Below are 25379 nucleotides of genomic sequence, written 5' to 3'. Positions count from 1 at the left end.
GACATCTCTTGAAATTGAATTTGGTGTTCAGTTGTTATGCATATATAGAAAAAAAATATAATTGCCTCGGATTCAATAGATCGAAGTATTTTCATTGCGTGGACGGTTGCCGTTCATAGGTGATGGATTCAAGTAACTTAGTTTGCTAGCGTTAGTAGAATCATGGGTGGAGCAATACAAGGTTCTGCGGTGTCCCTTCAATAGCCATCAGCTTGGCCATCACCAATCACCGAATTATGTCATGAGGCGCCTATTTTCGACACCCGCAGATAATCTCAATCTAAACGAAAATACACATTACAAATGAGGACATTGCTACTGAAATTAATTCGTTCACTGATCGTCGTATCGGAAGGACGCTTTAAATAAACTTAGTATTCCCTATGTTCTTGCGATCGTTTATTGCTATTTGTCATATGAAGCGTGGATTACATATTAATATGGTACAGAAAGTGAAAGACAAGTTCAGTATTGCAGTATGTGAATATTGACGGAATGAGCTACACTACAGACTCGACCTCCTCAGCACCGACCCTATAATGCAAAACCTCTAACTCCTGATCCCATAATTAAGGATGTCGATCTGTTGCCTTCAATGGCTCGCATTAATCTCTTAACTGAGTATCAATATACACAAACTATTTTACCGCTTTCAATTTATTTGTATGCTGAGTTCTCTAATCAGGATTAAATTCATATCCGTATTCATTGAGTACCACAACAAACGTATCGCCATACTATGCAGGGGGCTGATATCTTCAATTGTCGCTATAGAAGTCATTAGCACTCAGCCGCCACAAAACATTCCATTTCACGAGGTGCAGTTTTGTTCAGTCTGTCACAATTCAAATGCCAGAGAATATTTCAAAAGAAAGGTTCGAAGTTTTTATGGTACAAACAGTCGCACTGCATCGGAGGGCGCGAAGACATGAAGTCTACTATTGCTTATCACTGATGACGCGCCCGCTCTTTGGGCATCATTACGATGAAGGCTCCGTAGAGGTTCGTCTCATCGTCACTTCACAGTCCTGTTACGGTCTTTGTAAGTAATCATACGACGAATCAGCTTGCATTCATTTGAAATCGCTAAATAATATTGGTTATTTCATTCCCGGTCAATTTTTAGAGAGCAATTGGATTTACCATTTTGATTTTAACTTTATTTAAGGTATCAGAATTATTTCCGGTTGTACTTGTGCATCTGTAATTGTCACGTAAAACGGTTTTACTTATGTCTATTGAATTTATATGAAATAAAACTTAATGTACTCAGTAAAAAATTTGATAGCGAAAAAATTGTGATATTATAAGGAACTCGACCAAACCTCGTGATGTCGGTGAGAATAATATGGTATACTGCTTGCTTTCGCCTTTCGGCAACAAGAATCATTTAAAAATATGAGCATAGCAGCAATTATCGCATTAAATAATGTTGAATAGGGTCATTTTCTGTTGCAAAACGTTTCCTGTCACTGAGCAGCGTTCAAGAAGCAGTCGCAATTGAATATATAATCACGTTGCGTTTAGTAATGAAGACGATTTTTGCCTCCAATAAAACTTACCTGGGCAGATGTTTCTATAACACTAAGATATTAAATAAATGCCACGTGCTTGCCTGTTTTTGAAAGTGATTGCTCGGAGATGGAAGCATGACATCCTTTATATATGAGTATACCATCCAGAGTTATTTTCTGTGCAGCCGTTCGGTACAGAAGAAAATTTTCATATTCGAAATAAACTAATGTATTTTTGCAGCGCACGTTTGGTGTTGCAGCGCATGTTGGGTGTTGCAGCGAAGCGAATGTTGGTATTACAGCGCATGTTTGGTGTTAAAGCGCATGTTTGGTGTTACAACGTATGTTTGGTGTTGCAACGTATGATATTTGTTGCACCACATGTTTGGTGTTAAAACGTATGTTTGGTGTTGCAGCGCATGCTTGGTGTTGCAGCGCATGTTTGGTGTTGCAGCGCATGCTTGGTGTTGCAGCGCATGTACATGTTTGGTGCTGCAGCGCATGTTTGGTGTTGCAGCGCATGTTTGGTGTTGCAGCGCGTTTGGTGTTGCAGCGCATGTTTGGTGTTGCAGCGCATGTTTGGTATTGTTTTTGAATAAACAACTTTTAACAAGGGAAACCAAAACAAAAATATATTCTAGATCGTAACCACAGGCTCTTGCTTCAGCAACGACTGGAAAGCCTACTCTTTGATTTTTCTTGTGCAACTTGGTCAATTGTGCTACAATGAGGATTTTATTCTGGAAAATAAAAAAGGACGCTGTGTTGTCTTAATAAGCGATTATAAGCACACAGCGCAACGTGGAAATGTGGGCCGTTGAATCTTATATGTTCAGCTATAATCTTGATGGTAGCTAGAATTTTACTCATTTCCCTCGTTACAGTTTCGTATTATTTTCCAGGATTAGTTTTCGCTGTCTGCTTGAAGCGTGGAAATTATCTAAACTCTGATGCGCATTTCAATTGTGACAGACTAAACAAAACTGCACCTCGTGAAATGGAATGATTTGTGGCGGCTGAGTGCTAATGTCTTCTATAGCGACAATTGAAGATATCAGCCCCCTGCATAGTATGGCGATACGTTTGTTGTGGTACTCAATGAATACGGATATGAATATAATCCTAATTAGAGAACTCGGCAAACAAATTAATCGAAAACGGTAAAATAGTTTGTGTATATTGATACTCAGTTAAGAGATTAATGCGAGCCATTGAAGGCAACAGATCGACATCCAATCGCAGACGACTGATGGTAGAATCGCAGACGACTGGCAGTAGAATCGCAGACGACTGGCAGTAGAATCGCAGACGACTGATGGTGGAATCACAGACGGCAAATGTTAGAATCGCAGACGACTGATGGGGGAATCACAGACGACTGATGTTTGAATCGCAGACGACTGATGGTAGAAATCGCAGACGACTGACGGTAGAATCGCAGACGACTGACGGTAGAATTGCAGACGACTGCTGGTAGAATCGCAGGCGATTGATGGTATAATCGCAGACGACTGATGGTATAATCGCAGACGACTGGCGGTAGAATCACAGACGACTGACGATAGAAGCACAGACGCCTGACGGTAGAATCACAGTCATCTGACGGTAGAATCACAGACGATTTACGGTAGAATCACAGACGACTGACGGTAGAATCACAAACGACTGACGGTAGAATCACAAACGACTGACGGTAAAATCGCAGACGACTGACGGATGAAGCACAGACGGCAAGGCCGGGCGGTTGAATAGGTCTACTGACGATAACAAAATGCTGTGGTAGTCTCGATAGTCTTGCTGTTAACTCTGGTGTATCAGATAGTCTCCCCAACCGGAACTGGATTGGACACAAGAGAAATTAGCCTGGCCCCTTAAATGTTTCAAAAGTTGTTTCCGGTGTCAATTCACTTGACCTTATAGAGATTGAGGACGACTCAACGTCTGATAGACACGTGATAGATCACGCGATCAAGACCGCAGTAGTGGGCGGAAGCGAAGGTAATAAAAGGGCTAGCAACCTTAAGCTTTCGTAGATCGTTCTCCATCGTTTTCAATATTTTCAACAACTCTTCGATCCACGCTCTGATGCTCCAGAGTTGTTGGTCGACCCGTTGACTCAGCACCATCACCGAGACGATAGGTTGAAGACACAGCTCTAGCGCGAAATCCCAACCCCTGATCTGCAATATAATTTTTTCAAATATCCAAAGCAGATATTCAACCACGAAGTTTAGTATCATATGCTTAATAATCTGCTGAAACTAATGTGAATTTTGTATGTACCTTGAATTTCATTTCATCTGCATCATTTTCAGTCTCCCGATTCTCTTCATAAGTCAAAATCAGGGCCTGATAGCTGCGGTAAAGCACCTTCAAGGAGTCGAAAGCAGAGCTTGAGAACCTGTTTTAAGAATCAATTATTAATTTGTGCATTGTATTCAATCCAGTCGAATCAAGTGTTGAAGGCTAGTGGTACAATAGTCAGCAGCAACATAAAACCCAAAAACCTTTCCTTCATTCATTGCAATAACCGAGTTGTGGCCAAAGAATATTTTTTGAATCTGGACGAACCTTATCACTGAGTATCCATGCAGACAAACGAACTCGTCCATCACGGCCATCCTTCGCATCCGTCTCGTCCATCACGGCTTTATACTCATGAAAGCCGCGCCCTGAACCAAACATATCATGGAAGCAGTTCGCTCGTTCCAGGAACTTTTTAAAGAACTTGGAAGAGGAAGACTTATCTTTAGTTGTTTTGATGCACAAACCAAGCCAATGGCCGCCCTCCCAAACAACCGGAAACTCAAGTCCTCGGGCACGACCTTCTCTTGTGTTCGTTTGGCAGCGCTTCGAGAGTTCTGCTTGGAAACCAACTGATTGGTATTGGCCGTCTGAATGATTCGCTGAAAGCAAATGAAAAATTGAGTATCATGAAACTGCTGTCTTGAATGGAAGTAATAAGTGTTATGCGAACGATAAGCATTTAACATTGCTCAAACGTTTAAATAATTGTAAGTGTTAAAGCATGAACAAATAACTTTGTTAAAAACATTCTTATCAGAACAAACAAACGAAAATAAAAACCTGCTTGCTAGAATGTTTTAAAAACGCGAAAGCAACAAAATACTTGCTACGATGACTGGAGTACTTTTAATGCTCACCAATCAAATAGCTTAAGTTCTCTGGTTCGATGAGAGCAAACTCGACTAGTGTATCAATCACTTGGACTGCCAGCTCCTCTGCAGTGCCACTAACTACGCGACCCCCTTGGGGCACCTACGCGACACTTTTGGTGCACCTGTTGGATAGGCTCTCTCACCCCGGCGTGCTCTTGTCGCTCGCCACAGCGTAGTAAGGGTAGAATCCCGTTGATGGCAATTTCGTAGTGAGGTCGACATGGTTCCAAAGGTCGACGACATGGTGTGAGGTCGACATGGTTCCTTCAGCCTCAGCCTGCAGCGACCAATTAAAGCGTCCGTGAATCCTTCCATCTGCTTGCTGTAAAATCAATCGGTTTGTAAACCTATGTCATTGCAATAAATGAATAGTTAAGTACAGTAAATATATCATTAAATTTGCTCGTTAGGGTTTTAAAATATTTCATTCCTATTTTCTTCACGAATGCCCACGAACATTATTATGTACCCTTACCGAGAATGACCCAGAGTGCCTATGTTGGCACCAGCACTGTGGAGCAGCAAGAGACACGTCTCATTCTGCACCCCTGCGGCGCCCATCTTGATTGTTGTGAGGGCAGTTTTTACCAGGTTCTGCAATGCGTCCACGTTTTTCTCCTCAGTTTCCATTTTTTTCATTTTGAGTTTGTGAGCGTCTAGATGCGGATGGCGAGAAGTGCTCATACCGGTGAGGTGACTCCCAATTTCTTTCTTGAGATCGGAGAAGCGCTTTTTCTTTTTATTCGGCCCATTAGCAGCAACTAGGTTTCGTTTTTCTCCAAGAATCCCTCGCAGAACTTGATGGTTGAGAGCATTCTGGAACGCCACGCAACACGATGAATATGAAGGAAAGAGGGTATTCTACGAATACAAACTAAAGCTACTATTCATAGAATTTATAGAATTTATAAACGTACATCTGCACCTATTGAAACCTTTTGCATTCCATATCATGAATATACCTACTTTTTCCCATGTTTGGATCGGCCTTCAACACCAAAAGCCTCCCTTTGTATTCCTTAGTATTTGTTTGGGACATAGCAGTCCCAGGCCACGATGGATCGCCGCCTCTGCTTATCGTTCATCCGCCCTCATTTGGGCCACCTGATGCACGATGCTGTTGCTTGCTTCTCGCCGCTGGTAGTGTTGCAGGGGAGGTCGATCTGGGATTGTTCTCAGGAACACGTCTAGTTGTCTCTTGAAGGTCTCCAGGGTAAACTCCCCCTCTCTTAGATCCCTTGGTAGGGCGTTGAACAGCTTTGGTCCTGCCACGGAGAATGATCCTTCTCGCAGGGATTGAAATCTGACAGCGGATCTGATACGTAGGGGGGGATCTTGCACAGTCTCCCCCTTCTCTCGTTGTGATATGTCTGAATCCTGAAGGTCTCGCTCTCGAAGTTTGGCACCATTCCGGTTATCATTTTCCATGTGTACAGAATGGCATACCTCTCCCGTCTTCTCTGCAGTGAGTACAGACTCAGTCGCTGTAACCTCTCCCAGTAGTTAAAATTCTCCATCCCTCTGATCCTGGAAGTAAAGGTTCGTTGATCTCCTTCCAGTTGCCGTATTGCACCTAGTGTGAACGGAGTCCAGAGCTGGCAGCAGTATTCAAGGATAGGTATTACAAGGGCTCTGAAGAGTGTGATCATCGGTTCCGCTTCTCTCGTTCTGAACGTCCGCCAGATCCACCCATCTGTCGTCTACCTTTTGCGGTTATTGCCGGTATGTGATCACCAAAATTGACCCGATTGTTCATCAACACTCCTATAGATCGCGAACGAGTCGCTTCTCTTCGATTTCCGAGTTGTCAGGTTGTCGGGGCCCATTCGATAAATAAAGCCGTCAGTGGCCACCAGACATTTACTTATGATCGTGTCTTAATAATTATTGCTATTGAGGATTAATAAAACTGGATAAATGAACAAAAAATAATAATTGAAACAACCTAAAAATGGATAAAAAATAAATCAATAAACAAAACAAAACCGTGCGTTTTCATTAGGCCGACTAACTATTTTCACTATTGATCGAAGCAAGTTCTAGAATCGGAGCCTTTCTGCACATACAAAAACGAAAATACAAAATTAGAACTAATGAATAAATAAACTAATAAACGCAGAAATATATCACTGATGACATATGATACATGAATAAATATAACTTCACAAACACCAGGGCACTGTCAACACTGAAAATAAGCACGACTAAAAGACCCACGTACCTCTGTGGTGGAATCGCACAAACGAATGACAAGATACAGCGGATTCCTACGCGAGGTCACGTCAGTGGTGACTAAAAACCTAAAATAGAAATTACTAATCTAATATTTACAATAGCGTACATAATCTAATATTTACAATAACATACGTTCCCTTACATCACCCCCACCAAGTGCAAAGCATTGCACTTAACCATATGCGTACACGTGTAGGGTGATAAAACCTAAAACAAGAATTCCGAACCTAGCCTAACAGAAGCCTAACAAATCAATACATAAACAACTTCAGACATGTTTCAATGGATTCAGTAAAAACTTTATTAGCTAGTAAATAAAACGCATTTAGATGCTATCAGAATTGACAATAAATCACGAACATACTAAAACGATAACTCAACTATTTACGACGGTCTCGACTGAGTACATATTCCAAAACACCCCCCTGCACATTGGGGTGAGTCTGAACCGGGCCGCGGGATCTCGTCTTCACACCTTCCCTCGAGCCTTCTGGCAACGATGTTACGACGTCCGATACTTCACCTACATCAGGCTCTACAGACGTACGCAGCTGTTCACACCTTCCATGCTCAAGTTCAGTTTTGCCCTTCTTTTGACTTCGCACAACCTCTCGCGCATGCTTCAAATGATATGACATTGCGTCCAAAGCATTCCTCCTCTGATTTCCAATTATAAAGGTATCCATTCCAACTACATCCGACACGTCTTCCATCCAGCCATCATTCAAACTGTTGGGCCCGTTCACTCCTCGACGCGATCGACACGTCTTCACGATCGGAGATAGACTGATCCAGCCACAACCAAAAGCTTTCGCTCGCACAACTGTCTGCATCGTTCGGCTCCCTTTCAACATCCTGTATAGCTGACATTGACACTGACATGTCAAACTGCTTGGTCGGGTTAATCTCTTCTAGAGGGGCAGACACTCTACACACGTCATCCAGGCCAGTATCTTCTACTCTGCCTTCATCCCCGTCGAGCTCGAAGGCCAAATCTAGTGTACTTCTTTCACCATTGGATTGCGGCTGTCGTCCAGGTAACACGACGGCATCCAGATCTTTTGAAGTGACATAAAGGATATATCTTGTCTTCAGCTCGTAAAATGCCTTCACCAGGTCAGGATCATTCACACGTTCAGGCACACGTTCATCCTCCAAATCGTCACTCACGACATCACCTGCACCACTCGCGTTGCTACCTTTTTCCACATCATTCGCTTCATCCTCGGGATAGTCACTATCGCTCGATGCGGTCGGTGGAAATTCGACATCATTATGAGTTCTGTCATATTCCAAAACATAATTGGCCTCATCATTACCACCATGATCGACATTCACACGCACATTAGGGTCACCAGTTTCATCCATATATCGCAGTAGGTACTGAGGAGGACTGACCCACGGCTTCATCTGCTTATGGTGCACTTTCAACATATCACCAGCATCATCAGTTACTTCGTACGTCACACCGTTACTCTGCACCTTGGATACAGTATATGGGCCATTGAACTTCCTACCTAATTTATACGACAATTGGTTCCCAATTCTAATTGCTTTGACTGCTACTTTCATACCGCATGAAAATGACTTAAACTGAGGGTGCGCATCTTTCCAGGTGTTTACAGTTGCTGAATCTAATGGAATGGTAACATCAGTATTGTGAGCTTTATGCAAAATAAAATTGGAAGGAGTATCATTAATTTGAACATGCCAGGTATTATTGTACACGACAACTCCCTTATTCAATGCAACATGCCACGAACATACGTTTTCGTTAACAATACCTTTTAAAAACTCTTGTAATAGTTCTATTCGATCGCTCAACTGCTCCGTTTCCGCTTGCTCTGTAACGAGTTGAATATACGTGTGAAATGTTATACATAGCTAAAACATCGTTAAATTCCTTCGATCGAAATTCTGGTCCGTTATCAGTCAAAACCCTGGACGGTAACCGAAGATTGTGCGGCAAAATACTATCGCACACAGCCTTGCACACAGATGATGACTTTTTATCTCTCAACGGAACTGCAAATAAAAATTTAGAAAAATGATCTACTACCACTAATGCGGCCACGTGACCGGCTGACGACTTTGGAAATTGAAGCAAATCCATAGCTACAAGATCAAAAGGGAACAAGGACTTAATTTTGATGGCTGGCGGCGTTTTCAACTGCGAAGATACTTTGCATGTATAGCTGACAATGAACACAAGAAGAGCAAATATCTGCAGCAACACGACTGAGTGAAGGGTGAAAATATTGTCTGCCTACTATTGAAATCAACTTGTTTCTGCCAATATGAGCCAACTTTACATGAACTTTAAACACAATATGTCAACTAATAAAGAAAATGGTACAACAGGTACGGAATAATTTCATTCTATTACAGGCAAATCTGTCATAACACGCAAAGATTCACTATTAGTTTTAAAGCGCCGCAATTCTCGCTCGCGCCAAGACTTGGCAGGTACCTTATCCACTACCTTGACCTTTAATTGCGAAATTTCTGGGTCACGATTCTGTAACAATACCAGGTCACTGCGAGAAATCTGCCATTGGAATCGTTCCATGCCATCTATAACATTGACACTCTCATCTGTATCCTCGTCTCCAGATGACGGTCTCAGACTGCTGTCACTGGCGTGATATGCCAGCACGTACCGGTAACTTACGTTGACACAATTCGCGTCGGTACACAGATGCAAAGGGACGTCTACACGTCCTGACCCAGAATCAAGTTTCATAAAACGCCCATTAAAATCAAGAACAAGTTTTGTTTCGGACAATAAAATTAACACCCAGTATTGCACAACACGGCATATCATCGGCACTTATGACAGCAAAAGGCAACGGCTCGTCAATCGGACATCCTAGCAAAGATGATTGCAAGTCTACCACACCAAGCAATTTCGTTTCTGTACCACTTATTCCATTCACTGCCTTACCGTCTAAAGCACGAAATTTCAAATGAACATTTTTACTTCAAAATTTCAAATGAACAAACTGTTAACACTGTTAACTGTTAACACTGTTAACTGTTAACACTGTTAACTGTTAACACTGTTAACTGTTAACACTGTTAACTGTTAACACTGTTTACACTGTTAACTGTTAGCACTGTTAATACTGTTAACTGTTAAAACTGTTGACTGTTAACTGCCAACACTGTTGTCTGTTAACTGCTAACACTGTTGTCTGTTAACTGTTAACTGTTGACTGTTAACACTGTTGACTGTTAACTGTTAACACTGTTGACTGTTAACAATGTTGACTGTTAACACTGTTGACTGTTAACACTGTTGATGTGGAGCAGCAAGATACGTAACGTGGAGCAGCAAGTTACGTAACGTGGAGCAGCAAGATACGTAACGTGGAGCAGCAAGATACGTAACGTGGAGCCACAATGGACATAGCATGTGACTGCGATTAACATATCACGAGAAAGCAAAGTTATATATCTATACAAACAATATCTTTCTTCTTAACCAAATAACGATAAAATTCGGCTTCAATGCAGCCTGCGACGTTTGTTTATTGCTCAGCCATAGCAATAGGCGCGTGCTCTGCCTATTGCTATGGCTACAGTTTGACAGTATCACAATCTTGGTACCTCTGAACATACTCATTTTACATGAACAATAACAATAAACATTGAACAATATACAACATTTTTACATGAACAATAAACATTGAATATGACACACCGGAAAGACAAGAGATAATAGATAAAACCCTATGACTGACATTGCTGCTCGGTAGCTGATTTTCAAGGCCCCTAATTCTATTTCTTTTTTGTCAATATATAATATTTCAGTTACCTCTTTAATAAAATTCCTCTTTCGTGGTACAATAAGTGCTGGTACAACTGCGCCTGGTTGGTGCTACTCCTATCGGGCGAACGCGCAGACCGTTAGTCGTGGACTGAGATTGTGCGCTCGTTGTGTCAGGACAAATTAATGAAAAATAAATGCTGAGTTATCTTGTTCCTTAAAAGTATAATGAAACGACTTTCAGTTTTTAAATTTTACCATTCAAGAATAATTTTTCAGCTACTCTAAAATGTTAAGAGAAGCTACTCACTGCCACTCTATATTTATTATATAAAATTTTATTATTTATTTCTCTATAGATATACCGTCATCCAGGTGGCACAGTTTGATTCGTTAAAAATCTTTTATAATAATTCATTAGGAAACCGAAATGTTCGAGTTTTCGGCTGAAGGTATTCATATCATCAAATATTTTCAGTCATAACTTGTGTGAAAATTTGCAATAAAGGATATTTACTTTTATTCATGTAAATTTTTCCTCTTTTTTAGCTATTATGCTTGACTAAGAAAATATATTTAACTTATATATTTCTTAAGGTTTGTGTGAGATTCTACCTTTTTCTTTCATTTTAAGCGCTGTTCGCAATTGACAGCCGATAAATCTAGAAAAAAGTCGAAATTTGCCTCCATGCTATTTATTTCGAATAAAAGTGAAAGATTAGATTCATGCACTGTTGTGTAAACATACTGACACGAAAACAAATATTATCTACGAATATTATCAGGTAATTTTCCATTAGGAGTGTTAGATCGTCTTATCGTGAGTCACTGTGAAGTTCCCCCAGCCTCATCTGCTTATTCCCGCGTCACACAAACATCTGTCGCCGCACTGACCTGGCTAACTGAACAGCATATCATTACTGCCTTGCGATGATTAAAATAGGACGTAACTCTTGTCTGATGAAATAATTGGAATTGTTTACCTTCATATCGGGATTATTTTGGTTGGCTAAACACTTTTCAAGTAAAAATTAATAAATCATTTATTAAATGACACGTACGTTAATGATATAAGCCATAGATGCTACATATTCTAAGTTAAGTGAATAATATTGCCGCGAACTGTTCGTATTTTTCGACATGATATGCTGCTAAAATATCAAACGATGATATATTATAACTGTGCGTTGCAATCTGTGTTACTAGAAAGTGGATGGTCTCCTACTCCAGTAAAATATTACAATTTAATTGGTGGACGGTTTCAAATTAAATGGTCCTCTTTCGGAAATGGCAGCTTGATAAGATTGATTTGTAAATGGGAAATAAAATAATGTTCGTGGAGCAATATACCTTTAACATAGATGGGATGCGGCTCCAACACGACAAGAAATAAACATTTATGACTGAATTTATATGAACCGTTTCAGAGTTATTATCTTCTTTATATGGTTATCTTTATCAAAATTCAGAGGGAGAAATGTACCTGAAAATTATTCTCTATACCTGCATCGTCGCTTTGCTGCAAGGTAAGTTCAAAATTTGTTTTTATGACAAAGGCTGATCACAGCTTCTATTAGGCTTCCTTGAATTTTCAGTCGTTGGAGTCTGTGATGCCACTGCTAATAAACGTGAACACTTTTCACGATTATTTAATCAACCATTTGATATGATCATAATTAAGTTTAAAAATGCCCAATGTGTGGCTCAATTTCTAATGTTCCTTCATGTTGGCGAAAAGATGCAAAGTGAAATCAATGGTGGATATAAGTGTCGCGTCCTCATTGCCAGAGGACGCAGATGGTATGCGGAGAATGAAATACAGAATTTTGTAATCTTACTGTACTTCTTTTCAGTCCATCTTCACATGACGTGCTCTGCAAAACAGAGTACCATAAGAAGGCAGAACTTAAAATTAGTCTTAATAGTAACTCCTAGAAACGTCAGTCGGTAACGATTGAGCAATTCAAGACGCTTAGGAATATTCAGAAATTTCCATATAGGCGGCAACAGGAAAATTTTGTCAAGGAAAAATTCCGCTCAGGGTTATACAGTACAAACTGCCTGGTTACGTTACACAAGTGAATTTTAAATAGTAATTGGTTCAATAATCATGGACAATTGGATTAAATCGCACAATCACTTTGATACTGCAGTAAGCTAGAAAATCGGTCTAAAAAAAACAAACACACGTTATAAATGGGGCAAAACTGCTAATAATTGACAGTATCAAGATCATTTATGAGTTTAACCGGATTCAATGAAAACAGAACATAGTTTTTAGGTTGTGCATCATGAGATAGAACATCATGAAACAGTAAACAATGCTTGAACATCCTTGCTCATATCACTGATAAATCAGGCAAAATTACATGAAAATGATGCACATCCCGGAACGAGCCTGTCCGTGTACGCGGATACTAAAAAATATTAAAACTAAAACTAATAGTTAAGCTAATGCTGGGATTTATTCCAGCACAATAAGAACAATCATATCAATAATTGGCGTTTGCCGAAACCCAGGTTGAGCCAGGAACGAAAAGGCAAACTCTCCTAAAGCTCCCCTAAACTCAAAATTTTGATTTCGTTTAAAGGCCCGTCCAACTTTTAGTTTAGCCGCATACTGCATCAATTCAACCGAAGCCTCATCTCATTCATTCTCATCTTTGACTGATCTGTTAATGGGTGCCAGATTAGCGTCATAAATACTCAGAGAAATTAGTTATACATTGTCCAAATAGCAATGCACTTATAGCCCTTGATGGGTCATCCTGACCCACTTTTGCCCGACAAAACGCCGTATCAGTGCTACGTCCATTCAGCAATCGTACTGCGTGTAAGGAAATGTGTCGTCATTTAGACAATGACTCAATTCAATCTCTCAGAGGTTGTGTAGACCCAATCAACATTTAAAATATTTGCCTCGATTTTTTGTATAGGGAACTAATAAGTATTTTTTGTGAGTCAGTGATAGGTACATAAGTCGTGTAACTTTTATAAAATTTACTAGTCACCCCTACATCCCGCTGGCTGTGCTACAAAAACGCCTGGTATCCGCTCAGTCCAATAATGCCTTCGACCCAACATCGAACGATTTATTGCGGAAAATTTTATTCAAAGAGTTGTGTTTTACATGAGACTCGTGAATTAATAAGGTATCAATGGGACCAGGAAAAAGCCATATTTTAAAGCCCGTGACAAATATTGATGAATTTATTTATATATTTTGAAGTTTCAAGCTTAATAAAGCTTAACTTGGGCATATGGGAGTCTCATCAAATGTTCAAATGTGGTACAACATTTAATTTTGAGAATTATTTATTCTCGTATGTACGGAATATATATTAGAAAAGGTTTTAAGTCGATGAAAAAAATTGTTTTTACCGTAAAAGTTTAAAATTAACTTAAATTTGCTGTTGGTGTTTGTAAATGAGTTTCTAAGATGGATCTTCTCGAATAAACGAACGTGTCATGTATAACATATGGTTCTCGTAATTCTGTAATTTAATATATTTTTAATATCTAAACGAATTCCATATCTAATATAATGAACTAAAATAAAGCGCTAAAATCAATTTCATTTTTACAAGTCTATTTGAGGGCTTCCAAATTTTTTCGTATATTTAAAGAAACTCAACTCTCACTTAGTGGTCTTACGCTTCGTCGTAAGCTTAATTTTCCAAATTGTAAAATGACAAACGCTCTAGCTTTGAAAAAGCTCTAAATTAGTTTTTCATGTCGATGATCGTTCATTGATCAGTTTTCAAAGAACGCATCTTCATAATTCTAGCGAAATTTTTATTAGCTTATTAGCACAAACCTTGAAAAATGCAATTGTTCAAAATTTAATTTTTGCGATGAGGCAAGTTCGACGGTGACCTTCTCAAATCATGAATGATTTCAGGCCAACTGCTTGTGGCTCACGGATTCATATTCCAGTCGCCTGAACATGAAGAGAAAGTGTGAGTATAATAGCCAGCGAGGTACTCTGACGAAATATATTCAGTCTAGTGATTAATTTACATATCTTGAGTTCGTCCTCATTGTTTGTGCACGGAAAATGTGCAAGAACAACAAAATTACGATCGTTGAAAAGCTAAATGTAAATATATTATGACCTATACTCAGGCAGATTTCAGGTTAAAGTTAAAAATAATTAGATGCACAGGAAGCAATAGAAAAATAAAGTCATAAAAATGTGCCCCTAAAAATCTTCTCGTCCTCAATCCAACTGCAGGGATGTCGGTTGTCGCGAGTGCCACGCAGCGGTAGCCAGCATCGAGGAGCTACTCAGCGTGGGCGCCAGTGAGCAGGAGCTCGAGACTCTGGCAATAGAAATCTGCATAGACTTCCATCTCTTCATTGATGACGTCTGCGTCGAGATGGTGCAGCTTGCTGCCGTGAGTGAATAGTGAATGTTCGTAAGCTCGTTGCTGTGAGTGAATGTTCGTAAGCTTGCCACCGTTACAGAATGACTCTTGATCATCGTTTTGACGACAAGATTATGTTCCGGTCAAGACCAACATGATGCTCTTAAATTAGTATTCATTGGGTTGGATGCGAAGCATTGTGATTCATTCGTGACGTAGTTTTTTCAAACATTCTCGTGTTTCTTTATGGGCACTTTGAACTCGTTGTTTCCCCGATTTGTAGCAGTCTGAGGTTCTGCGAACCGGCGGTCATGCATTTTTGTTCTATCCAAAGCATTGCTCGAATCTGATGCTGCGCGCTTGTAGAATGTAGGTGTTCATTCTCCTCTGAGCGGTGCGGTGCTCGTCAGCGGGCGTGGCTGGATGCAGTCTGCCGGTCCAGAGACCAAGCTTCTGGATGAAAAGCCGGCGCCGCTGTCCGACACTATTCCTACAATTTCTTGTGTCGTCTGATGGTTTCGACGACCGTGGGAGACTCCAGCCGCCGCGTGGCCTTTCATGAGATTAGGTCTCTGTAGGTACATCGTCGGCGCTCCACGTACTGACTCCAGTAGGTACTACAGCAGTTCGACTATTGAAACTTTTACGTACAACTTCTTGACTCGTGTAGCAGCAGGAGCTACTGACCTACGGCGTCCATAGTTTTTGTTACTTTAAAATGTTGCAGAAGAAACTTTGCTATGATGTCGCCCACAACCTCTGCTATGATGTACCTTGTGATGATGTCGCCTACAACCTCTGCTATGATGTACCTTGTGATGATGTCGCCTACAACCTCTGCTATGATGTACCTTGTGATGATGTCGCCTACAACTTCTGCTATGATGTACCTGGTGATGATGTCGCGTACTACAACTACTATGCTGTACCTTGTGTGATGTCAGGACATGATGTGCGTACCTGACTATCACGTCGCCTGAGATTTATACACAATCTCGGTCAAGCGCCGCCGAGCGAAGTGTTGGACTAAGCCAAACCTTCTTCCAAAGTTATTTTAAGAATTTATTATTTTCTCGTAACTGGCTAGTCTCATATGAAATTTATTTGATTAAAAATTGGTCTAACATGTATTTTGTTCATTAAATGGAAATCTCATTTTGTCCGTACCACGTACGTAACCTAATCCTCAATTGAACCCTTTATTATTTGATAGCTATCTAGTTAAAATGCTGCATATTTCTCTCGCAACATTATATCTGTTTCCTTTGAGGCCATTCCCAACAAAAATATTAAGTAAAAGTTATAACTGAAGAGGTCAATGATGGGAATATATATTGACGTATGTGAGTTGTTTTAATAAATCCACAAATGTGCACCGCATGGCTGGCTGATTTCATAATCCAACCGGAGGCCACCGCGAACCCAAATCCAATTCCTCTTGTCAGCCAAATGCATTTGATCAGCAGTGCCTTTTGCCTTTCATCTTACAATGGCCTGTACATTTCTGCATATATATTATCTTCCTATTCCCACTCTATATCTTATCGTATTAAAATGCATCTCTTCACCCTCACCATTACAATTCTTACAAGATCATGATTATATTATTCTTAGAATCATGATTCTTACTGCATTGCCGCTCCTAATATTTTGTTCCTCTCATGCACTTTAGCCGCAAGTATTGTACGTGTTGAACACGACGGAGCACGACGTGGACACCGTGTGTCACGTCTTCTTCGGCACGTGCAAGTCAACTCTGCCGCCGTGGTCCATAGACGTTCCCGGGGGCAAGCCTGACGTCGTGCCGCCGGTTGTCGGGGTGAGCTTTGACAGAGAACACGAGTGCCAGGGTGGCCTGATAGTGGCCAGAGAAAACGGCCTAAACCACTCACAAACAATGCCAAAAACAGCCACGATTCAATATTTATCAGTAAATTTTTAATAATATCAGTGCAACAATTCAATTTCTCATGCTTTTTATAACATTGAACAATGTAATAGATTTAAGGCCATCGCTGATTTTCAAGGTCAAAATTGTAGAACTTGTGGCAAGGGAACTGTTGATGATCTACCAATAATATAACATATACAGGAATATGCTTCAGCAAGACTATCTTGGTTTGCTGTCCTTGTGACAATGTCGGTGTTTCCTGAGTTGTTATTGTCCACTACAATATTGATCGTTATTTTTTATTGCATCATCAAATAAATCAATTGGAGAAATTGAAATATTTATTACTTTACTGACATTAGAACTAGTTGAAGTTAATTTTGTATCAAAGTATAATTTAACCATGATCGATTTATTTTCAGGATTCAACGTACCGTATCCTGCACTTGTCTGACACGCACTTCGACCCAGAATACACTGAAGGAACAATTTCCAACTGCGACCATCCTTCTTGCTGCCGCGACTGGAACGATACCATAACTAACGACACCGTCTTCGCTGGCCGCTGGGGCTCCGAACGCGGCAGCTGCGACCCGCCCCTGCGCACCGTGGAAGCTGCGCTCGAGGTTGCCCGCACTCTCAATCCTGATATCATGTACGATCAATTTGAGCTCCCATTTTGATTTTTAATTCAATTGAAGCTAAACAATGCGGGCTAAATTTGTATATTTTCTTATATATCTAATTTATGTGTATGTTGAACATATAATATTATTTTAATAAACCAATTTTGTGATTACATATTTATTTCAAAATAAGGTAGAGTTTCTGCAAACAATTTTCGGTCAGTTTGACGAGCTATTTATACACAATGTGATCATGAATTAAGTTTCATCTCAATGTTTCTGATTATTATTATGCTTATTAGGTTATTTCCAGAAAACTAGCATAACGTGGTAAAAGCAACAATAAATATTTTCACTGACTTCACTGTTTTTTCACTTATTTTCCTATTCCATTTACCACATTTTTTACTAAATTTTAAAACTGACGACGAAGCTGGAATCCAAAACGTTTATTATGAAGGTATGGGGAATTTTCAGGCGTATTCTTTGCTTTTAAATCTCTGAAGTATCATCCATACCGATCAGCTACGTGACGGGTGACCTGAGCCCACACGTGGTGTGGATGTTGACGGAGGAAGACATCCGCGCGTCCGTGGTCGACACGGCGGCCGTCATCCGCCGCTACTTCCCCGACACACCCGTCGCCTACACGCTGGGCAACCACGAGACTGTGCCTGTCAATAGGTAGGGGGAAATATATGGAGGACAGTGTCATACGTCAATTATTTTAAATGTAAAAAGGTGATATTCAGCAGCAGGTAAAATAACACAAATCAGGGCATTGATCGACGTGGCAGAGAGAGATGTGTTACCCGCAAAACGCAAATGGGAAACGCAAATGGGCGTATGATATTATTAGCGCATTTTCTCATTTATGGAAAAAATGCCCTATTGTGCTCGTCATGTCCGTCCGTCTGTCCGCGACTTCACGTTTTCGTCGACGAGAAAATGTGCTCTCTGTCACTCATGAGTGCCGAGTTATATTTTTTAAATTTTGACACACTTCCTTCCGCACAGCACGAGCCGGGAGAAAAAGTAGCCCTGAAATGTCCTTGTGCCTAGCCAAACTGGCTCAAAATGTCCCACATAAGGACATAAAGTGCATTGCTACTTGGCCAATTGGAGTACCACTTCAATTGTTGATGAATGAAAATTAGAAAGAAAAATTATAGTTTAACACTGAATACCTATTTATTTCTCGCCCTCACCATTAAATATTGATTCATTTCAAAAAAATCCAAAGTAATTTTAGTATTCATTCGTAGCTCCTTCCATATCAACTCGATTTTTGTCATGTCACCCATAGAGTGCTTCCGTGATCTTTTTAGAATAAATGATGGGAAAATAACGTAAAATAAATTCTGTTTTTTTCGTATCGTTCTATTTAAACAATAATTGTCTTATCACTTTAAATCTACTAATCACACATTCCTTCGTTAATGGCATTGACGTCGGTTCGTGCATTTTTAAGTTAAAACTCGGGTTAGCATGGTAATACATGAGATTAGCATAAGGTGGGTTAAAAAATCCGTTCACAAATTGCTGAGTGAAATCATTCGCGTTCCTTAAAAATAAATTTTTATCACTTAACTCTCTATTCAGTTCCTCTCGTCGGAAAGTTTACCCAGGAGCTTTGACTGAGCATAGGACATATAATGTTACTACATTGTTATAAAAATCTCTTTTCTGCTGTCAGAGTAAGCATGCCTGACTTAACCAGGGACCACAGTTGACGAATTCTTCTAACCTCAGTTTTCCAGTTCCTGACGTGTACCCGGACGGGTACTCAATGGACTGGCTGTACCCGCTGCTGGAGACTGTGTGGGGGGACGGAGGAGTGCCCGAGAGTGCCATGGACACTGTACGCAGGGGTGGGTACTATCACTGGTCTCCTGTGCCAGGACTACGCGTCGTCTCCCTCAACGTCAATTACGGATACCATGAGAACTGGTAAGAGTAATTACTCGATTTGTGGTCTTAGGTCGTATAAGCTTGTCTGGTGGTTGCCAATTAGTGTAAATGTCGAATAATTAATTGAGGTTGTATACAAAATATTTTGTTAGCCAGAAACTTCTCGACCGTCTGATGAATCCACAAATAAGTTTGAAACGAGATGAACGTCCTCATTTTTGGAGATATTTTTCAACAAAGATTCATGAAATATATTACAAATTTACAATTTGCATACGTGCTTGGATTGAATGACCACTTCAGCTTCAAATCGAATTGCTGAAAGTCGAGCTAGCTCTTATCTTCTGTCCTACCGCAATGGCGTCACTAGGTCAATTTTATGGGAATTTAACCCTCCTAAAATATTCTAAAGCTTTCATAAATAATTTTAAATGAGATCATAAATCAGGGCAAATCTGTCATTATGTTGAAACGATGTAAATTCCGGCAGAAATTCCGTTTAGAGGTCCCTTATCGTTTAAAGTCTTAACATTTTCAAAGCATCATAAATGTTTGCTACGTAATGCACAACTATTTTGTTTACCCACCAAAAGAGTAATTAACTGAATTGTCACTAATTTTGGCAACGCTTTTGAAATATTTAAACCTTCAATTGTTAATAATTTGTAAGCTTGTCTGGTGGTTGCCAATTTGTGTAAATGTCAAATAATCAACTATTTTGGCGAAGTGAGAATTGCGGTACCAAACCATTTGAGGTTGGGTCATTTATAGCGGCTATACCAATCTCATTCGGGTTGAATTTCCGCCACGTTCACATTCATCAGATGTCTGGATTCGAAATGATGCAAAAATGTTATACACGACTGTTATAAATCTAAAAGTATAGAAATTCAAGTATCTGAATTTCCTACAAGTGAGCAGCAGTAACTAATGTTATTGCTGGGTGAAGGTTTTTGCTCATAAACCACGTGGACCCCACCGGTCAGCTTGAGTGGTTGGCACAAGTTCTCCTAAATGCTGAGGCAGCGGGTGAGAAGGTGCACATCATCGGACACATCCCCATAGGGAGCTTGCTGGAAGCCTTCAGCCACAACATGAACTTGCTCATAACAAGGTAAATATCACTTCTTACCAACTAAATATATCAACTAAAATATCACTTCTTACCAGTTCTCAGAAAAATTGAATGAGCGGCTTTATGGTCCAATTAGCTGCATTTCAATAAGCGGCAAATTATTGGAGACGAAATAAGTAACGTTAAAATTCACCATTCTAATGGCTAAATGATATAATATTTGTTCAATCGTATGACTAGATGCGAAAAGCCTTCAGGATGGAGAGTTAACTCAGATATTACTAGAGTATGACATTTTATAAGACTATTGTCTAGGCTCTTCCCTGTTTTGGTTTCCTTTGCAAGTAACGACTGTCTTTTGGGCAGCAAAATTTTTTTACAAATGTTTTTTCAAAGAAATTTAATCGTCGTGTGAAGCATTGTACGCTCACCATCAGAATTTAATATGAGTTATAATAAACAGGCTATATGACTATATAAGTTACATGCTCAAATGCACCTATTAGTTATCATATGTATAAAACATTCCCAAGCTTTCTAGACAAGATTTTAAATATTTATAATGAGCAAGCTTAGAAATTTGTGTGATGTAATACGTCTATCCCAAGATTTATTCCTCGTGGTATAGAATAAAAAAATAAATGAATGAAAACATCAACAATGCTGCACACTAGACAGGTGAAAACAAAACGAAAACGAATCCAAGAAAAATGGTGTACATGCTAATTAGAATAAACGGTTTGAGAAAAATGACTAATATATATCACAGAAAGAATACGTGCTGAAGATTCATCAGAACTCCACACATTGGGAATAATTAAGAAAATGGCAGATCATACGCAGACACAGTTAAATATTGTATTGTAGTAATATTGTGCACAATATTACTACAATATTAAATATACCAGCACAATATTAAATATTGTGCTGGTAGTAAAGGCGCTGGTAGTAACGGTGCTGGTAGTAACGGTGCTGGTAGTAACGGTGCTGGTAGTAACGGTGCTGGCAGTAACGGTGCTGGTAGTAACGGTGCTGGTCGTAACGATTCAGAAAATAAATTTTTAGATAATAGTAACGGTGATAACATAATTAATTGTGATTACTATTCAGTAACATTATCAATTATTATGTGATCATCATAAAATCATGAATTAATTTTTTTTTTCATATCATATCAAACTAAAATGTATATTAATTTCAGATTAATTAATCTAAAAGAATAAATAGCCAAACAAAAAGTTTGCAGATAAATTTTTTGCACTTTGTTTGTTAAGGTGTCTACTCTCATTTACTTCGATCATCAGCGATAAGCCCACAGTCGATAGTTCGCCGTGCATCTGTAAAGATTGTTTAGGGAAATTCGACTGCCAAATCATCGAGTTGGTGGATCTTCCGCGTTATGACATAACCCGCAATAATCGACTTCGTTGCCCACATTGCTGCTTGACTGGGCATATTGTAGATACGAGTCTACCAAAACCGCTATACCATTTATCTTCACATTTCTACTGAGATGACTACAAATACTATCATAATTCACTATAGATTCGAATTGATCATAAACACTGTATCATTCATCTTTTTATTTCCACTGAGACGACTGGCTGATCAAACACAATCCTATTCTACAGTGGATTCAAGTCAACCATCGCCGCTATATAATTTTTCTTCAGATTTCCACTAAAATTACTTTGCATACTATCATAATTCACTATAGATTCGAATCGACCATCACCGCTATATCATTTATTTATTTCCACTGAGACGACTGGCTGATCACACACTATCCTACCTAATCCACTGTAGATTCGAGTCAACCATCGTCGCTATATAATGTATCTTCAGATTTCTTCTGAGATGATTTTACATACTATCATAATTCACTATAGATTCGAATCGACCATCACCGCTATATCATTTATTTATTTCCTCTGAGACGACTGGCCGATCACACCCACGATCCTACCTATTCCACTGTAGATTCGAGTCGACCATCGCCGCTATATCATTTATTTATTTCCTCTGAGATGACTGGCTGATCACACACTATCATATTCCACTGTAGATTCGAGTCGACCATCGCCGCTATATTCGTGGGGCACTCCCACTTCGACAAGGTCCAGTTGCACTGGGACGTCGATAACAACACTCGGCCCGTTAGCATCGCGTACTTCGCCCCGTCTCTCAGCTCCGACGGGCTCAAAAGTCCGTCGTTTCGGATGTACGAAGTAGACGGGCCTGGTGGTTCGTGGGTACGTTTTGATGTGTAGGACGTTCGTTAACTCTTGACAGACAGTTTACAATACTCAGTTGTGATTGTTGTTCATAACACCGCTGAACATTATTTTCAAAGGTAGACATTACTTTTAACAGCTAAACATTTTTTCTTACCCGCTAAACGTTATTTTTATACGCTTTCCTGGAATTAAAAACAATTTGAATGTACTTTATAGAAAAGATCTTTAATTATAGCCAGCCATTCTTGCCATTCTTGAAGGCCGGTGTCGCTCCTATTATGGGTATAAATTCAAATAAAAAATTAATAGTTTATCCGAAATAACAAGATCATCTAATATATGCTGCAAATATTTAGTGGACGTTAGGTAAGATAAACATAAAGAATTATTTAGAATTACCACGAACCGTCCCTCTTCGAACGATTTCAAAATAATTGCATTGGAATTTTCGAATTATTTTCTTGCCATACGTCGCTCTGGCCTATTGCCTGGTCCTCACCAATCAATGTCTTCGACATCTAGAAGACAGTTACTTATCAGATGAGCCTCTTGGAATTCATCTAGGTTCTGATGAATACATCTTTGATAAATTCGGCAGAAATCGAAGATGATCTGATGATTTCTTTATGCTGAAATCATCATTTACATTAGAGTTATACAACCATTATATTTAACTAGCTTCGTCGTGTAAAAAAAATCAAACTGAACTCTTCATTTGAATCTTTCGATAAATTTGAACCTCCTAGAAACAAATGAAATGTACACATCTATATTATCTTTGAATTTTGTAGGCTTCTATTTTCTTGAAGAGTAATCTGGAAAGATTATTGATTTTTATAATGGTATAAAATCTGGGAGTCAACATAAATTTCTGCCAGACCGTCCTGGAGTCTCTGACCTACTCCATGAATCTGACCCTGGCGAACGCCGGAGCTGACCCTGCCTTCCCCCTCGCCTACTCCGCCACAGAGGCATATGACCTGCCCGACTTGTGGCCCGCCTCGTGGGCCGACCTTGTCTTCCAGATGACCGAAGACGACGATTTATTCAATGAATTTTATGGGTGAGTTTCCACATGAATTGTTTGCCACATCATTGCCCACATGAATAGTCTTGGTTCAGAATTTCCAATATTTGATGGATATTTGATCCTTGCACGACTGTTTTTTATCCGAATTTTGATTTCAGTGTTTCATACTGTCAGGCTGGGAAGAGTTGGTTAACTTGAATGTCGGTGTTGCTTAGAAATAAAAATTCGTTGTGCTTCAACGTTCTGCCGTTGAGAGTTAATTTTTTTTCCAGGAGCTTTCATAGATTAAATTTTACAAATGCAAACGAACATTTTCATAGATAATACTTTTAAACCAGTTGGCATTGTCAAAATTACCGGTAATTGCTCAATTGGTTTTAATTCGCAATCTCAATAAAATTGATTTTCAGTCGTACTGAAACCATATGTTTGAAGCAGACGCTTTTTCTATAATACTTTTTCAAGCTGATGATCATGTTTTGTTAAAAATTAGATAGAATTCAAGCTTGGTTCATGAATTTTAAAATTTACTGGCTGACTGCTACCTAATACATGTCAGGCATATTCTCTCTGTCACTCATGTACTGATTGTTTCCAAAATCGTCAAATGTTTCAAATAATATTCATTTAGTCAATAATAGCAAGGCCTGATTAAAGCTAAAAAAATTTAATTTAATTTTAAATCACATAATCGCCGTCCTGCAGTCATTACTGGAGCTTCTGGGCCGACCCTCCCGAGCTGCCCGACTGCGGGCCAGAGTGTCGGGCCGACTTTCTGTGCCCGTTGGTGGGCGGTGACCGGACCGACGACGAGCCTTGCTTACGCATCAAGGCCTTAGTCCCTGGGTACTACAACGTCACCGAAAGCTTTGTTTATTAATTGATGATTACTTATTAAAGTCATCGTGCACTAAGAGAAATGTGTAAGATTTTCTTCAAATAATGATGCATTTGTTGCCAACGAGTGGGTCATCGAAACAAGTTTAGTCCGGCAAGAAGACGTTTCTAACTTAGGTCCGCTTGCGGACGTAAGTTGGCTAAGAATGGCATTGACCGCTTGCGCTGTGACTAAGAAAGCTCGGCATTATTTGGACAATGGGACCCGTTAATATTTATGAGTGTAAAATTATTTAGATCAGTGTATAAATACATGTGGCGAGAGATAATTTTATAAAAATTTGTAGATTGTAGACGATGCAATGCAATCATTTTAAATCATTTTTAATCATTTGCAATTTCAAAGATATTTGCAAGGGTAATAAAAATGCGCAAAGTTCGCAGTCGAAAACATTTTATTCCGGGTTGTAAAATTAAAAGGAGTCTCCGAAGAGTTTATGAAACAATACGAACATCGAGAACAGAATTCGACTTAAAGTTTACCTCTGAAGAAAGTTGAGTAAAATTTGACTTTTTTATAAATTAGAATTCAGGAATAAACTTGATTAAATATATAATAATTTGCCTGGTTAGGAAATGTCTGGTGAAGGTTTGTATAGAGAGAACAATATAATACTGGATTTACTAAGGAATTTTTTTTAATATATA

At 39.4% G+C, this 25379-nt stretch overlaps 1 protein-coding gene across 1 annotated transcript; it reads left to right on the top strand.

Moving 5' to 3' along the window:
* Window positions 1–12124: 12124 nt before the first annotated feature.
* LOC108664529 (sphingomyelin phosphodiesterase) lies at window positions 12125–25379 on the top strand. Its single transcript, XM_018151129.2, has 11 exons — window positions 12125–12223; window positions 14599–14656; window positions 14932–15094; window positions 16737–16883; window positions 17378–17610; window positions 18107–18265; window positions 19334–19531; window positions 20442–20606; window positions 22633–22819; window positions 23683–23867; window positions 24540–25379. Exons 1-11 carry the CDS (start codon window positions 12175–12177, stop codon window positions 24712–24714), a joined length of 1719 nt encoding a protein of 572 aa, XP_018006618.1. The 5' UTR covers window positions 12125–12174; the 3' UTR covers window positions 24715–25379.

This window comes from Hyalella azteca, unplaced genomic scaffold, assembly GCF_000764305.2.
Source record: "Hyalella azteca isolate HAZT.00-mixed unplaced genomic scaffold, Hazt_2.0.2 contig10955, whole genome shotgun sequence".
Taxonomy (NCBI): Eukaryota; Metazoa; Arthropoda; class Malacostraca; order Amphipoda; family Hyalellidae; genus Hyalella; species Hyalella azteca.
Note: the sequence above shows the minus strand (reverse complement) of the source record. Positions and strands in the feature narration are given on the sequence as shown.